This window comes from Lagopus muta, chromosome 4 (assembly GCF_023343835.1).
Source record: "Lagopus muta isolate bLagMut1 chromosome 4, bLagMut1 primary, whole genome shotgun sequence".
Lineage (NCBI taxonomy): Eukaryota > Metazoa > Chordata > Aves > Galliformes > Phasianidae > Lagopus > Lagopus muta.
Window position 1 is genome coordinate 26851473 of NC_064436.1, and position 17008 is coordinate 26868480.

The 17008-nt window shown below is 44.4% G+C and overlaps 1 protein-coding gene across 19 annotated transcripts in view; it reads left to right on the forward strand.

Annotated features, from left to right (window-relative positions):
* SEC31A (SEC31 homolog A, COPII coat complex component) overlaps positions 1–17008 on the forward strand; it is a 34561-nt gene that overhangs the window by 10409 nt on the left and 7144 nt on the right. For 5 of the 19 annotated variants that reach the window (XM_048942883.1, XM_048942881.1, XM_048942882.1 and 2 more), the window contains 14 exons: positions 721–957; positions 1510–1584; positions 3378–3434; positions 4141–4218; positions 5311–5386; positions 5562–5740; positions 7036–7162; positions 7962–8107; positions 9511–9684; positions 10089–10262; positions 12245–12337; positions 12822–12951; positions 13513–13863; positions 16752–16811. In XM_048942883.1, coding sequence (XP_048798840.1) covers positions 721–957; positions 1510–1584; positions 3378–3434; positions 4141–4218; positions 5311–5386; positions 5562–5740; positions 7036–7162; positions 7962–8107; positions 9511–9684; positions 10089–10262; positions 12245–12337; positions 12822–12951; positions 13513–13863; positions 16752–16811 — 1957 coding nt within the window. The remainder of the gene's footprint in view (positions 1–720; positions 958–1509; positions 1585–3377; positions 3435–4140; positions 4219–5310; positions 5387–5561; positions 5741–7035; positions 7163–7961; positions 8108–9510; positions 9685–10088; positions 10263–12244; positions 12338–12821; positions 12952–13512; positions 13864–16751; positions 16812–17008) is intronic. The other 14 variants (XM_048942880.1, XM_048942879.1, XM_048942878.1 and 11 more) reach the window with 11 other exon arrangements.

Here is a 17008-nt window from a genome sequence, read left to right on the forward strand (position 1 = left end):
GTAAGTCCCTGAGCCTCTTGTACCTGTTCACTGGCTCTCCTGCAGTTGGAATGGGATGCAGGATCAAAAGGATAAAAGTGAGGAAACTCATGAATTGAGATAAAGACAGTTTAATAGGTAAAGCAAAAGCTGCATGTGGAAGCAAAGGAGAAAGAGGAATTCATTCACCTCTTCCTACTGGCATGCAGATGTTTAGGCATTGGGGAAGCAGGGCTTTATCATGCATAATGGATATTTGTAAAGAGAAATGCCATAACTCAGAACGTCCCCCCACTTCCTCCGCTCCTTCCTGGAAGGGGAGCTGAAGAAACAGGAGGCTCTGATGTGTTGTAACTGTCATCTGGCAACAGCTAAAACAGGGGTGTGGTATCAATGCTATTTTGATTGCAAATCCAAAACGTAGCATTACATGGGCTGCAGTGAATAAAATTAGCTGCTGCCACAGCCTGTGCAACACTGCTGTAACATGAGGTACTCACAGACCCGTTTCTCAGGACTCTCACATGCTTATCCAGCAAGCTGCTTTATTGCATGAAAACTTGGGGTGGTGGAAAAAAAAAAATCAACAATCTGATGTAAGAACTGTTTGTCAGTTGAATGATGAGTGTTTATGTACCAAATAAAAACTTGTGCATGCATGTGTATGTATGCATAGTTTTTTCACATCTACCCGAGCATGTACTTGCATTTTTACATGCTGTAATTGTGTCTTCATTCCAGTTTGGAGGCAAGCTGGTTACATTTGAAAATGCCAAGCCTCAACAGCAGCCAGGCATCGACCAACAGCCGCAGCATCACTATGTCTATGTGAGTCAGGTTGTTACAGAGAAGGAATTCCTGGCACGATCGACCCAGCTGCAGGAGGCTGTGCAGTCCGAAGGCTTTGTCAGCTACTGCCAGAAGAAAATTGACATGGCCCAGGCTGACTTTGAGAGAAACGTGTGGGCCTTCTTAAAGGTAATGGTGAGAGCAGTCCAGGAGTTGTTCATTGGCAGGAAAAGCCGTTGAAGTAAGGATTTCTCCTCCACATTACAGTGTTTTAGCAGAAGAGATGTTGGGAATGATGAGTGTGGACTCTGGTGCCCATAAGCTCTTTTAGTATGGGTGGCCCAACAGAAGAATGGGGGTTCCTTGGGGCCTGGAGTCTTCATAGGGCCTCGTAGGTGATCATGAGAGCAACCAGGACTTGAAGAAGGCATCCTCTGTTTTTGTCATTCCCTTTCATTGCATCTTTTTAAGTGCCGTTCACTGTGAACATTTAGAATTTCCCAAGCAAAGCAGGTATGCACAGTTTACCTGCAGTAATCAGATTGAAGTCTTGCCTACCGGCTCAGGTGCTCAGTTCACTAAAGACCCTGTCAGGTTTTTATTTATTTGTTTTATTTAATTTTCCTTGACTCTTTCTTGTCAGTCACTGGCTCTCACTGGGTATTTGTTCAATTTAAGTGAAAAGTCAGTGAGTGACTGTATGGAAGTTGTGAATTGCAATCGAGTCTTCTTTTTTTGAAGGTGAACTTTGAGGAAGATTCACGTGCTAAATATCTTGAACTGTTGGGATACAGGAAAGATGATCTGAGGAATAAAGTAAGTGCCTGAGAGCTGTGCTTGCGTTAAATACTTTGTTGATGGATTTATCTGCCAAGTGCAGCCTTGTATAATCAACATCTTCATTTGTGTGTGGGGTTTGGTAAGAGCCATTAGTGGTATCCGCAGGCTATTGCAGCACAATGAGCTTTTTTATACAACACTATTTTCAGTGTATTTCCCAACAGATAGTATTTGTCAGTGCCTCAACTTTCCTAAAAGCTTGTAGGTGCAAGTGTTAGCAGTGTTGCTGGATCTTCTGTATAAACATGGCTGACTTGAGTATTTGTGTTATTTGTGGAACTCCTTTGTACCAGAGAGGACTGGATATCTTGGGTAATCTCGGAATTTTTATGGCAGTTGCAATTTGCTCTAGGCATTTTGTTAGTTAAGGCAACTTGGAATGCAATTCTACAATAAGAATTTTAAAGCAGCCAATCTAGATCTGAGCGTCCGATGCTGATGAGAAATTCTTGCCCATCCAGAAGCTTTGATATTTATTGGTTCAATTTGTTCGTGTTTCTTGATTGAAAAGACATCCTTATGTTGTATCAGCTCTGAATCTGATCTGTTTTTAGGCTTTCTGATTAAATAACTTGTGAGCCATGGGTGTCCAACGTTTTGTCTTACCTGGGCCATATTGTGTGCAGAGGAATTGTCTTGGGCTGCATATAAAATATATAATACAATTAAATGTATGTAAGAAGAGAAACTTAATCAAAAATATGGGACTTGCAGGTCAGACACGTATGCTGTAAGCATTCTGACAAGCCTAGAGTAGTCATTTTTTGTGTGGGATACAACTCATGATCAAGAAAGAAGAAAACTGAGGTCACACACAGCTACATTTGGAAAGGCAAAATCTGAATTACCAGGAAGCAATTTCTACTTCTTGGGAATGGAGATGAAGGAATGTTCTTATCTTGGTGGTGTGCTGCTGCACATTTTGGCCCTTAGCTGCTAGCAGTGCTTGACCCAGGAACTTGTCAAATGCTTTCCCAGTTCTGGTGGAATAGTTTGAGTGTCTGACTAGTTTCCATTGTATCAAACTAACATTTTGTTGTGAAAGAGTGTCTCCATAAAAATGACACTGTTCACTTATTAAATGCTAAACTTATGATTGCAGACAATGTTTTTGCTGGCAGTTTGTCCGTGGCTTCTAAACTTTCTCATTTATCCTTTGTCTTACACACATGATTAGAGATGGGGGGGGGGGGGGGGAAACAGCTCCAACTAATATATCTTCTGCTTATATTTTAAATTCTGTTCATTAAATTTCATGCATTTTTAAGGGCCCCAGAATGAATCTGGAGTCATGATTTGCCTTGGAAAGTGGTAAAAGCTGAGAATTTCAACTCTGATGTACCTTGAAAAATCCTACCCCAAGGCCACAAGTCTGCTGTGTTTAAAACCAGTTTCCAGACCAGCTTGTTGCTCCAGCAAGGTTGTTACTGCTATATTTTCCCTAATCAGGGCAAACAGAGGGTTTCTTCATGTATACTCTGATATTATTTTTATTAGTGCGGTTTCCAGCAGCTCTAGTGAGTTTTGAGGCCCTCTAGTTAACAATAAAAGGTTTAAAGGCACAGAGCAGCTCTTGTTTTCATCAGAGCTTGGGGTGCACAGGGCTTAACAGTAATTCCATCGGCAGACTGAGAAAGGAAATGGTTCTAGCTTCGTGTTAACTGTTCTGCAAGCAGGTACCAGCTACATTTACTAGTTGTGCAGCCTGAGAGACCAGTGTCTGTCTAAAGGGAAAGGGCACTTCCTTAACAAATCTTGATTCTTTTCAGATTACATCAGCTCTGAATCTGAATAAAGAGTGTTGTGCAGATGGTGAGTTGGGAGAGGTAAGCAAGCATGTCCATGTTCACCTCCACACGTAGATTTATAATGCCCCAGAGTAAGTCAGTTGTAATCTAGCACATGATGAGTTCCTGCATTCAGTAGGGTGAAGTTACCTGTTTAGAGAAAGCATGACTACTTTTTTCCCTTCAGACTTCCCCATGTTTTCTAGCAGCAGGATGTCAGCCCCAGGTTTTGGGAAAAGGTCTCTGATATTTTTTCCCCTTGCTCTTTTGCTGTCTGTGTGTAGCCTACTGTTGTACTTTGCTTCCTGTGAAGTAGGGCAGAGCCTTGCTGCTGCCAGCTGGTCTCAAGAGCAGCACCTTCCCAGGCTTTAGGGAAAAAACAAAACAGGTTTGAGAATGTGCTTCTGCAGTGCTTTCCTGCCTGATTAACTCAAAGGGTGCAGGTGTTGCTTGTGCCCTACAGGATCTGGATGTCATTTGTAGCTGCCTCATGGTGAAAAAAGGTTGCACATTTCTAAGCAAATAAGATGAGAAGTTACCATGCAGTAGCAGAAAGCAAGGAAATAGAGGGCTTCTGCCACGTTCATTGTACTTGCTCATATACTGCCAATGCATTTCTCTGCTTTGCAGACTGGCTCTGACTTAGGTGAGAAAGCGGCTATTCTCTGCAGTGCAAATTGCTTCTTTCTTTATCTTCTCTGGCTTTTTTTTTTTTTTAATGTGTGACATCTTTTCTTTACTGAAGGCTCCCACAGAATCTGATGTGCCTTTACTGAACAAAGGGGATGAAGGCCAGACTGCAGAGGAACAGTTCTTGGGAGAGGTATCTATTATCCTCTAGACTAACCCTGTTGACCTGCTGTGTATTTACTTTGTTACCATTAAGAAGATTTCATCTTTTTGCCTTTTTTCTGGTATTATCTGTGGATGTACAAGTATTACTGAGAGTGAATAATGTGTGGGCTCTTGTTAAGTTCCATGGGGTTTTCTTATCAGTTTCAGCCGTCGCTTGAATAGATTGTGGTGGCAATGAAGGACGAGTTCATTTTGTAACAGTCTAGTTGGCACCAGAGCCAAGGACTTCCATCCACTGTAATTTTCACTGACGTTTACCTAACACATACTAAATGATCTCCTGCCACAATTCTAATGAATTCCTCTTTTTTTTTTTTTTATGCCTTTCCTAACTGTTTTCTTCTCTCCCCCAGGTTAATAATTACCAAGCAGTCAGCTTATTACTGCTCTGATTCTAGGTAGAACCCTTTGCAGAGATGTAGCTGTGATAGTGGGAATGTTGGTTCTCAGCATCACTCCCACTGGCATCCCAGTGCCAGCTTGCTTGCACCTGAAAGGCTAAAGTGAAACCTAGGTAGCACTGTGGGAGGCTGTTCTTGGTGGGGGTTGGGAGTGAAAGAGAAGAGAAGGAAGAATATCTGATCTTGTGGTGGTGGCTTTGTCTTGAGGGGTTTGTGCTTTTGTGGGCCTGAGTACACCTGTGCAAAGCAGTACCCAGGAGCCAGGTGTCTGCTTGGTGGTATTCATGGTCGATAGGCTGGTGCACTTCTGCTTGCATAAGCCTTTGTCAGTAAATCTGGTTGTTTCGGTTGTTTCAGTGCTTTTTTCCCCCTTGGCATCTATTGTTTAAAAAGAAAAAAAAACACTTTGTCAAAATGGTGCTTGTATAATGGCATATTAACATACACTATAAATTTTTTCATGAATCTAAGATTTTTCTCAGTGACTTTGTGCAGTAACTAGAGGAAGTTGATGCTCTTTTAATTGAAAGACCCTCTAGGCTACCGGCAGTTTGAAGATCTGCCTTAACTTGTAGTGCAGGAAACAGGTTTTTAAAGATAGGTGTATGTATTCCAAATGTATATATGATCTCAAAAATGTTGCTTTTCCTTTCTCTTAGAGGGCCAAGGACAATAAACAAGAAATTGAAGACTTGGGATCTGCAAGAAAGACTTTTAATATCTCTGTCAGTGGAGGTAAAACATACTTAGAATTGAATTTATATTTAATTGTGTAGGGAGTGTAGCTTTCTTACATCAAACTACTTTGCAGAGAATGTTATGCAGTATTGCAGAACTGGATGGGATTACCAGCTGTTGCTTTTAAAATTAATTTTATACCATCATTTGAGAATGCACTGCTCTCTTGCAGATGTGGACGGTTTGATCACCCAAGCTTTGCTGACTGGCAACTTTGAGAGTGCAGTAGATCTCTGCTTGCACGATAATCGCATGGCTGATGCCATTATCTTGGCCATCGCAGGTGGACAAGAGCTGCTTTCTAGGACACAGGAAAAGTACTTTTCTAAGATACAGAGCAAAATTACCAGGGTATGTATTTCTGCTAAGAACCAACATGCACGTAGGCTTTTGGCAACCTCTTTTTCACCTTTCAAGTTTTCTCGCCATTCTATAGGGAAGCTAACGCATGTTCAAGTCTTCCACACAATCTCAGAGCACAAGTATTTATCGTGTTTTAATACAGTTTATTGGTAAGGAAAGAAGAGGCACAGAACCTGGGTAGTGCTCTCCTAGAACAGGGCTGACTGCTGCCAAGTATGGTCACTTCAGGAGTTTGGGCACCTGGCCTCACAGGCTGTAGCCCAGAGGTAGAATTTTGTTGGTCACTATCTGTGATCCAGTTTCAGACAGGAATAGTGGGCATTTTTAGTAGCAGATGAATGAAAAGAGGAAAATCTCTGCAGGGTTTCTCTACCCGTTTAGCTGCTTTCCCATAGTTGTCCTAAACCAGGGGAGAGCTTTGTACTGGATAGTGGATGTGTTCTTTACAGTTCATCCTTTGGAGTAGGATGTTTTCATGGAGAGCTGAACTGTTATCTGTGCTAATAAGTGAGTGCTGATCTTGCAGTTATGACCTTACAGTTGTTGTTCAGGTGTTTCTTTTCTGGTCCCAAATGTCACGCCTACTGTTTGTTCAGCTGTTTCTGAGCTGAAACTCTTGGCATCACAAGGGCTTCATTCAGCAAGTAGCAGCACAGTCTGCCGGGTCTGCCTTTTGTGAGAAGCAGGGAAAAAGAATTACTGGAAGCAAAGTTTCTGATGAACGAAACAGGAATTTCACTTCTGGTAACTGTGAAGAGACAGTTTGAGTACATGTGTGAAGGGTAGGGGTACTAGAGCCAGCTTGGAGGTACTGCTGCTAATTTGCTTCTTGGTTTGAGCAGGGCTCTCAACTGCCTCTCACTTGATGCCAAGAGCTTTAATGCTGAATAAAACAGTGAACTTAACTAGCAAGTGCTCCTTGCTGCATTTTCTGTAGAAAGTTTATGGCTCAGTACTTGGCATAATATATCTTCACCTACAGAAGCAATGCTGAAGAAAGACCACCTGCAGCAATCCCAGCTCACAGAGATGTTTGTATTCTGTTGCACGCTTTATAGCAAGAGTAATTGCCCTGTGTTACCCAAGCTTGTTCTGTGACTTTTCAGTGAGCCCCTTTTAGAGTAAAGTTGTCTCTTGTGGAGCTTTTGAATTGCAGTACCATACCTGCCACATCCCTGGATGCAGTGGGAATGTATGCTTGTGATACACTTGAATATTCAAATAATACTGTACTATAAGAAATCCTACCAAATTCTTAACTGTGGTCTCTTCTTCGGCTCCAGCTCATCACTGCAGTAGTAACAAAGAACTGGAAGGAGATTGTGCAGTCTTGTGATCTGCAGAATTGGAGAGAGGCCTTGGCTGCTGTGCTCACTTACGCCAGGCCAGATGAGTTTGCAGCCCTCTGTGGTAAGGATGCCTTACAGACTGGATAATATTCATCCTGCTTACTGCAAAACTGTGCAATTCTGTTGTCCTTCAGGTAAAATACTATAATGCCTTGCTAGCTTTGATGGATCATAGGGTTTTTCAGTACTGTTGCTGTAGGAGGAGGAGAACAACCTCTGCAATGTTGATTTGCTTGTATGCTCTCTGGTTTTCTGGGCACAGGGGGATGCCTCTGAGCGGGCAAATGTGTAACGGTGAAGTTGGTGTGATGGATGTCTCAGGCAAGGGAGCAGTCTCATGGAGCACTTCTGCATGAGATACAAGTGGAAATGTTCTAGAAAAGCTCTTTATGCTTTACCAAGTGTGTTTTGATTTTGGAGAAGGTGCCCTTTTTGATCAGTTAGCATGCCTGCATGTGTGCTGTGTGGCAGGCAAGTAGCTAAATAGTTTGGTTCCTAGGGGAAGTCTTATTAACAGTACTGATGTGGCTGACACCTGTGTGCTTCTCAGACACCTGCCTCAGTGTTTGTTGTGCTGTGCAGGCTTTTTTCAGCACACACATCACCCCAGAGCAGATTCACAGCTTTGCTCGCAGTGCCTTTGCAGTTGTGTGCCCAGGTCACCCTCTTGAGTTGTCCCAAACTCCCGTGAGGTGATCAGTGCTGGAGGGTGTCCTCACAGATGGAGCCCAGAGGCAATATCGCTGCTCTCTGTGCTGAGCAGGGACGCAATGAGTGTTGAAAGTTTTCCCCATGCCAGCAGCAACCAGGGGATCTGCAAGGTGGTTAACCAGCATTGTCTTGACTCATGTTTTCCATAGATCTTCTGGGTAACAGACTAGAGAGCGAGGGGGACAGCCTGCTGCGAACACAGGCTTGTCTCTGCTACATTTGTGCTGGCAATGTGGAGAAGCTTGTTGCCTGTTGGAGCAAAGTTCAGGATGGAAACAGCCCCTTGTCTCTTCAGGTCAGTATTTCCATGAAGAAGGATGTTGGAAGTGATGCATGGGGATCATGTAGCACTTAAATCAAATGGCTGAGGGTAGAGCTTTGCTCATAGGATTGTATCTGTTGGAAAAGACCTCTAAGATGATCTAGTCCAACCTATCCCCACCATGCCCACTAACCATGACCCTCAGTGTCGCATCTCCACGCTTCTTGAACATCTCCAGGAACAGTGACTGGACCACCTCCTTGGAGGCAATAGCTGTGTGTATATCAAGATGCAAACGTTTTGATTCTGGAATGGGTACTTTTAGCAGAAATAACCTGTAATTTGATATCAGAAAGTGTACTGTGAAACAAAATAGCCCCAGGGTCTACTCTGATGGTGACCGTGCTAATACACTTCCTGTGTTGAAGGCCCATAGGTAGCTGTAGGGCTTAGTGTTTTTGTAAAGAAGTGACTTTGAGTGTTCACATATTTTGTGATAGATGCACTTTGGACATTTCTGCTTTTGAAATAGATCACTTAGACATTATGGAGGAGAAATCTAATAAATGATTTAAATCGTGAGAGAAGCTTTGGGAGGGTTTGTGTAAGTGTTTTCTCCAGGGGTTTGCATGTATGAGGTTTGGTTTCCGGCAGTGAGAGATCATATATAGCAAATATCTTGAGGGAATAGGAGGATTGATGACAGTGAGATGAAGCAATTATTGAATAATTTATTTTATGGTATAATCTTAGTTTCTTCCATCTGTTCAGGGCCTTTGAAGGACAAGTTTTTGAGAGAACTCAAAGTAATGCTACCTGACCATACCTCTCTATCTTTAGAAAATTGAAGGGAATGGAATAATTTGAATTTTACTTGTTTTTCTTTTTTCTCACTTGCAACTTTCTGGAAGTGTCTTACCCATCTTACCCCAAGATGATCGCTTTGTTAGACACTTCTGTTCTGATCTGTGTGCTGATTGTGTTGTTCTGCTCCCTCTAAAAGTGAAATTGAATAACAATCATAATGGTCTGCTTGCTAGTTATGATATGAAATTACTAAGAGTCCCAGAAGCTGGTGGTTATTGTGATGATTTTTTTACTTGGTTTTTTTTTTTTACATACTGTTTTGCTGGGGAAAAAACACAGTAATACCAAAATAATGTATTACTGAAGAGTCAACCAGCACTCCTTATTAGTGAAGTATTGCTGAAATCCTGTGTGGTACACTCTTTTAAATCTATTACTGTAAGATTTAAAAGAGCGTTTGAACGTTGATGTTGGTAAATGAACATTTGTAGTGCCTTCTAACGTAACGCAGAAGGTTGGGCTTCTCACTGAGTGAGAGGGGTCCTGCAGAGTTGCTGAGAGCATGTTAGCCAGGGCCTCCTGCCCCTTGCTCTTCTCATTTCCCTGTTTTCTTTAATCTGTTCTTCTAGGATTTAATAGAGAAGGTGGTGATCCTACGCAAGGCCGTCCAGCTCACCCAGGCTGTGGACCCTAATGCTGTGGGGGCTCTTCTGGCTGAGAAGATGAGCCAGTATGCCAACCTCCTGGCTGCTCAGGGCAGTATTGCTGCAGCTCTGACCTTCCTGCCTGCAAACACCGACCAGGTATGTGCCTTCAAACTTGGTACTCCCTCTCTCTGTTAATAGGCCCCTTTAAGCAAAGATGCCAGTGTAATGCAGTTATCATTGGAAAAACCCCTCCAGATGTGCTGGTGGTGCTTTTTCCCCTTGGTGCATTGACCTTGCTGAACTGGCAGAAGTACATGACCTTGTTCTAAGCTATAATTTCTCAGAGTTGTCACTGCAGACAGTGTCTGCCAACAAGGCTGTTGTTGCTGTTGTAAAGCCAGCCACGTTTCTCCTGCAAGAAAAACTTACTCAGGTCAAATAAAGCAGATCAGGCTTCTGAAGAGATGCACATTTGTTGATGTGTGGCTGGCAAATCACTTGCTGGGATGCACGGGGTGGCAGTCAGTGTACTTAACCTTCCTTTGCTGTCTTTTTTGCAGCCGAACATTGTGCTATTAAGGGACAGGCTTTGCAGAGCCCAAGGGGAATTGCCAGCAGGACAGGAAGCCATCAGGGCACCATATGAGAGACAGCCCATGCCCAAAGATCGAGCTGGCCCTGTGGTGGGACAGGTGCCAGGGCCTCAAACTTCAGCACAGCAGTACTACCAACAGGTAAATCAATGTTGGTATTCAGTATAAGACATCGCGCTTGAGTTCTGGAAGATGATGGCAAGAGCACTTGGTTTTCCTTTCTTTTGGTCCAAGCTGGGGCTCTAAGATGTAATCACCAAGCACCTTATGGAGATAATCATCTGTGCTGCTCTTCAATCAGTAGAGATTTGTTCCTTGTCTGGAAACATCTCTTACACCTTGCCATGCAGCCTGTGGTTGAAGATCAGGTTGAAAGCCTCTCAGCCAACTGCAAGTATAGGATTTAGGTAGCACGGCCAGCGGGTGGGGCAATAGCAGGACAGGGCTGGACATGAGCTGTGTCAGAAGGGAGAGACCTGGTGAGTATGGGACTAGGGGAGCTATGCAGACAGGAAGAGGAGCACCGAGGAGACAGATGTTCTGCTTCTAGCTTCTGGGCTGAGGATGGCACTCCATCAGGCTACAAGGTAGGATCTCAGCCACTGCCAGAGTGCAGTGCAGTGGACAACTCGGGCTGTGTGAACACTGAAAGAATCTCAGCACAATGCTGGAGCTGGCCTTTCTGTGCAGGAGAGGTCTCCCAGTGCTGCCCTTCAAGCTCCGCCTGTCAGAAAAATGGGATCAGGGTGGAAGAAGGGCTGAAGAGCAATGGGGAGCTAGGCTTTGCTGTCTCTCTCTTTATGTTAATGGTTGTGGGTCCCTTTGCCTTTTTTTGAGGCTGTTAACAAGTCAGCATTCAGAAGGGACAAAGCCTTTATCCCATTCGTACAGCATTACCTCGCTAATGCAATTGCATCTGACTTTGCGTCACTGCTAATAATTAATTCAGCTATTCTTAATTGTGTGTCTGACCTTCCTCCTTGTAATGAGCAAGACACTGTTTGGCTGTGGAAAACGGCACATTTCCTCTAGATGGCGTGAGTTTAGCAATGATTTTCAAAACACTGTTCCCATCTCTCCTATGGCTTCAGGAAAGCTATGATTTAAGAAAGCCCTGCAGGTGATTAAAAGCCAGGAGTATCACAAGCCCTGGGAGTACACTGTGAGTGAGTTGCTCTCAGTGCTCTTGGTTTCTCTGGGAGTTCATGCTCGGCATGAGCTACAGCAGGGACTTCAGGCAGGGCCGTGTCAGAAAGGTGCCTGGTGGTACTTTGGTAAACCAGAACAGAAATAAATGACATTTTAAGTCTTTTTTTTTTTTTTTTTTTTCTTTTAAGAAAGCAGGTATGTTGGTTTGTTACATTTTGAGCCAGCATTTCCTTAATTGTTGTCCCAGATAGGAACATGCCTTTAGTCAGATAACTCTAGTTCAGATAACTGTAATGATAAAAACTTGATAGTAATAAAAACTTGATGCAGAGCTTCACAGTGGCTGTTGAATGGCTGATGGCAACAGCAGCGTAACGCTGTGCAGAGTTAAAAATGCATCAGAGGCATCTGAGCTTTCCTTATGCCTGTGCTCAAGGAGAAAGGGCATGAAGATAGATGTTTGTGCCTGTGCACGAGCTTAGTTCAGATTTTAACTTTTTAGCGCTTCTGAAACTCAGTGTAAATCATATTGTGTGAAGCAATATGTTTGAATTTAACACAGGACTTGTGATTTCCAGCAGCAGTTAGTGATGCTCAGTGCTGTGCAGTACCCTGAGGGGAACTTCTGCGAAAACAAACTGATAACATTAGTCCTATGAAGCCCTTTTTGTGGCAGACCTGGCTTGCTGGCACGTGTAACATCGCACTTGCTTCACAAGCTGCTGTAGCTGCCTCTTCTCTGTGCTTAATCCTCACTCTGTGATTCACTTCTGTGCACAGTGGTTTTGGCTGTCTTGAACGCACTTTTTCCTTCCTCTTGTGATTTTTTTTTTTTTTTTTTTTTTTTGGTTGTGTTGGAGGTGCCAGCATGCAAGCCTCTCTCTGTTCACTTCTTTGCATCTTGTTTTGTGAAATCCTTTAGACTTTTTTTATTGCTTTGTTTTCCATGATTGGTATTTCTTTGTTCAATTCAGGTTAGAATTGCCCCTACTGTCACTACCTGGAGTAACAAAACTCCCACTGCCCTTCCCAGCCATCCTCCTGCAGGCTGTCCCTCTGACACACAGGTATAACCTTTGCTATTCCTCTCCGAGCCCCTGTTCCACCCTGATAGATCCCCCCGGTGCCATCTGTGCACATGACACAGTCTGGTGTGGATAGATGGAAGGAGCAGCAGCTTCCACACGTGCTCAGGTTTTGCTCCTCTGCATCCTTTGTTACATTTTTTAATGTATTTTTCACCTTTGCCAAAACAATTGGCTCTGGGAAGTTTTGCGTAGGAGTTCGATGTGACCTGAGCCCAGTCCTTAGGATATTTCAAGCATGATATTTTTCCTTCCCCTTGGAAATCAGAAGCATTAGAGTTAATACTCAGTCTTTTAGTTAAAGGTGTTTGCCCCTGTGCTGCTGGTAGCTCTAAAAGGGAAGGTAACTTCAGGCCACTAAATGCCAACCAGTTGTTTTGTTGCGGGTCTGCTCTGGTGCTGTGTTACCATCACCAATGAAATCCTACTTTCCACCACTCTTTTTCCTGACATTTTTTTTTCACAGGGGGACAAGCCACCTCCTCCAGGTTTTATCATGCCAGGTACTGTTAACCCCAGCGCACCACCACAGCAAGCCACATCTCCAAGCTACAGCATGTACTCACAAGCAGGCACCCGGCCAGCGTACCCACAGAGTGAGTAGCTGCATCTCCCCTTCCTTCCACCCTGCTGGAGCAGCCAGGTGATAAAGGGGTGTCCCCATTTAACTGTCAGCCCACTCCTTGTGACTAGGGGGATTCCAAGCCAGCCTAACGCTCCTGAAACAGTATATGAGGAACCCCACTTTTTTGTGGGGCCCATACATGAGACACTGTCAGATGCTGTCTTCTCTACTGAGGTATCTGTAAATAGCTCATAAGCTTGCTTCATGCCCATCAGCCCTCCCATAGGTGTACTGGGGTCAGAGACCTGGGGATGAGACTTAGAGAAGCAGCACTGGGCTTCCCAAGAGGGATCCACCCCCATCTGCCTGTGGCTGGGACAGTCTCACTGAGGTTGCAGGGGACGAGGACCACCTTCTGGCTCCCTGCTCCCTAGAGCAGGCTGAGTTTTAAGCAGCAGTTCTCAGGTGACTGGCAGTGTTTTGGGAGCTGGGATGAGGCTGTACAGGTAAGTGGTGGGAAGGAGCAGGAAGTAGAGGAAGCTTGTATGTGTGTTCTGAACATACTGACTGAATTTCTTCTTTCTGTTTGTAGCATATCAGAGCACACAGCAGTACTCTTTTGGAACGGGGGAAACAGCTCTGTATCAGCCCCAGCAGCCTATTGCTGCCCCTGCTTCAGCCTCTTACCCAAGCCCTGCCTCTAACACCAACCCTCCCTACCTACCCACTGCGCACCCTGTGCCCTCCCCACTGTACCCTGGGCAGCCTCAGCCCTCCCCGACGAGCCTGAACCCCGCCTCTTCATTCCCCCTTCCTCCTTCTGGTGCATCCTTTCAGCATGGCAGGCCAGGACTTCCAGCAACTTCTGTGGCTTATGCGTTACCTACTGGACCAACAGGTACTCTGCCTGCAGCCAGTGACCTTCCTGCATCCCAGAGAACAGGTCTGCGCTTTGACTGGGGGGAAAGCGGGAAGGGGGTCAGGGTTTGGCTCAATATCTCACTTGAACATCACTTACTATTTGTGCATGCTTCATGGTGAGTGCTCTGTGTGAAGTTTTCTTGGACCAACTCAAGGCACTTCTGAAACACTTGCCTACATGCAGCTTTTGGTTTGCCCTAGGCACAATGCTGCAGCATCACCTCATTGTGAGGCTGTTATGTGCAGTGAATAAATGGCAGCGCAGCGATAATCTGTTGAGGCTGACACCAGCACCCACTGTGTGGCTGCAGAGCAAAATGAATTCATCAGCGTGTCCCTGCCTTGTGAGCAACAGGTCAAGCTCGGGCTTGGCAGCATGTTTAATTCAGATTGCATTTGCTGGGGCATTGGCTTACTTTGACTATTTTTTTCCCTGGTCACTTAGTGCAGCAAGTGTTACCGTAGCTGTGTATGCCTTAAAAGGTAATCAGAAGTGATTTAGAAGTGCTTTTCGGTGGCCTCTTTTCTGAATGCTAATCAGAAGCATGTGTGTGGCTGGGCCCCTAGGAGCATGTTTGAGCAGGCATGGTGAGAGCATGCACCCAGCTGAGGACTGATGCCTGCTGGCAGCACCTGCCTGAGTGTATTTGTGCTTTCTGAGACCTAACAAAGCTGTCTCCTGGCTGGCAGCTTGTGAAGTAGCAGCTTTGCATGTGTCAGTCTGTGCAGGTGGCAGGGGTAGTCCTTTCCTAAACATGCTTCACGTCCAGGTGGACTAGATCTGTGAGCAGAGGGAATGCTAGATGGGATCTGAGAGGTGTCATAGGCATACTGGTAGGCCCTAGGGAACTCTGTGGGGACTCTGTCACTACTGTGATGCAGTGTAGAAACTGGGAAGAAATGGACTTCTGCTGTGAAGAAACGAAGAGGACCGTTGTGGGGCAGCTGCAGTGGGCTGACTACGGCCAGACGTCGAGTCCTATTCTCCTTGGAGTTACTGTACTGGGACCTCATCTGACCCCATGTTACGGGATGTGGCTGATCTGTATCTCTAACTCAGTAGGATTATCAAAATGGATAGAATTGTTGGAAAGGGATCCAGGCTTTGGAGGTAGATCAGCATTGTTATGCAGACAGCATTGCTTCTGTGCCTCCAAACAAAGGCATAGAACAAGAAAATCGTTCTTATCCGTTTTACTACTGTATTTGCGTCACTGGCAGGCACCACAGAGATCACTGCATTGCTTAGGTTAAGAGTGAAGTGCTTGTAGCCCATGTGATGTGCTTGAGCAGATGAAGTTCTGCATTCTGAGTGATAGAAACCATGGGCATTAATGATAATACGTGTAATTTGCATAGGCTGTGACCTAACATATCTTCCTTAGGTTGTTTCAATAGAAGGGAAGTGGAGGTAGCATTATCAGCGCTGCCTTGCCAGATTGCCTTTCAAACTTAAAAGCTGTCTGTGCTGTGCTTTTTATAATCTTTCTGGGAGTTACCAGCACTGTTTTTATTTCTCCCCATAGTTGTAGGGAGAAGGCAGTCAAGTGCCAGGCCTTCAGGAAACCAAACTGGCACGAGTTTTCTGCTGGCAAATGCAATGCTTGGGCTAAACTGCAGAGGGGGCTTCAGGGCACTGCTAGGTGCAGTGGGGCAGGTGGCTGCTGCCTGCAGCTGGACAAAATAGAGGTATCCAAAAGTCTTTTTTTTTTTTTTTTTTTTTAAAGGTGACTTGTTTTAGGAAACATGTAAGGGGAGGAAAAAGCTGTGTTAATGCTGTAGTTAGTGTGTGTAGACTTTGTATGTTTAACCAGAAACGCATCTAGCACAGTAGCTGCATTGCTTATGGAAAGGAGCCTTCATATGAGATCTCTCTGAAGGGCAGAAGTCTGTAGCCAGAAGTAAATCCATAGTTGTGGCTGTTCTGGAGCTGAGTTCTACAATGGTCTGATACAGCAACATCATGTCTCACTTTGCAAATGTGTTTGGTTAAGGGGAGCAAGGGACAACATGAAATGTGGAGTCTTGAACAGTACCTGGCCTTTGAGCTGCCTTAGGTTTAGAGATGCACTTGGAAAATAAATGGGTCTGTGAAGGACTTCTCTCCTGCCTTGTAAGTGTACGTAGCCTCAGTACATTAAGCCATGCTTGCATCTTGCAGTCAGCAACTGAGCCCACATTGATTTTCATTTTCAACTTGTCTCTCTTTTAATCTGCTTTGAAGGGAGTTGGAATCTTCAGGGTCTTGCATCCTTTTTGGAGTTGTGCTAGAGAAGCTGTGAGCTATAAACACATCAGGCTGACCTCAGAGATGGGAGTTGTTTAACCCTGATGTTTCTCTTCTCTTTGCAATGGTTACAGTGTGTCAGTTGTATTCTGCCCCTTGGGTTTGTTGCCCTTCCATGTGGGTTTGAAGTGACTTTTTGCTGTGCTAGATGCAGACAAGACTCTAGACAGACAGCCTTGACTCTAGCAAATGATTGGCATCCACCTTGAGGTCAAGTCCTTAAAACATCTGAAGAGTTTTCTGGAATGAAAGAAGGATGGTGAGAAGAGTGTTGCTAAGAGTAACAGTCTGTCAGCTGTGCTGGCCCTTAGGAATAGAAAATGAATGCTGGAAGAGATAAGAGAGTAGGCCAGGACTCCTCAACATTTGCTCAAAGCAAGAAGTGCTGATTTACTGCATGGGAAGAGAAACAGGGCTGTATGGGGGAAAGGCAGACAAAAACAGTTTCACAGGGTGGGTTGGACAAATAGCTCCTGTCTCTCATTTGGCGTTTTAATTAGGTTAGATGTTTTTCTTCTGACTCCTTACTCTTATTGAGCTAAAGTGTGAATGTAAAATTCTAGGAAGAATGCTTTATTGTTTTTGAGGGAAAACCTTTTTTTTTTTTTTTTTTTTCTTCTTAGTTTTTTGCTTTTTATCTGCAGAAAACCTACCAGCTCAAGACCAGGCCTCTCCCTTGGCAGGTGAACTAGCTGAAAACGATCACAGCCGCTACCTGAAATTAATTGAACAGACATCAGTAAATGCATATGTTCCTCAGAGAACATCAAGTGCAATGCTGTTTTCTGACTAGACTTTAATCAATTCAAATGTATAATTCCTTAATTAAAACCAATAACAACAAATCTGGAGTTTTTAACCACAGAGGCAAATGCTGCTA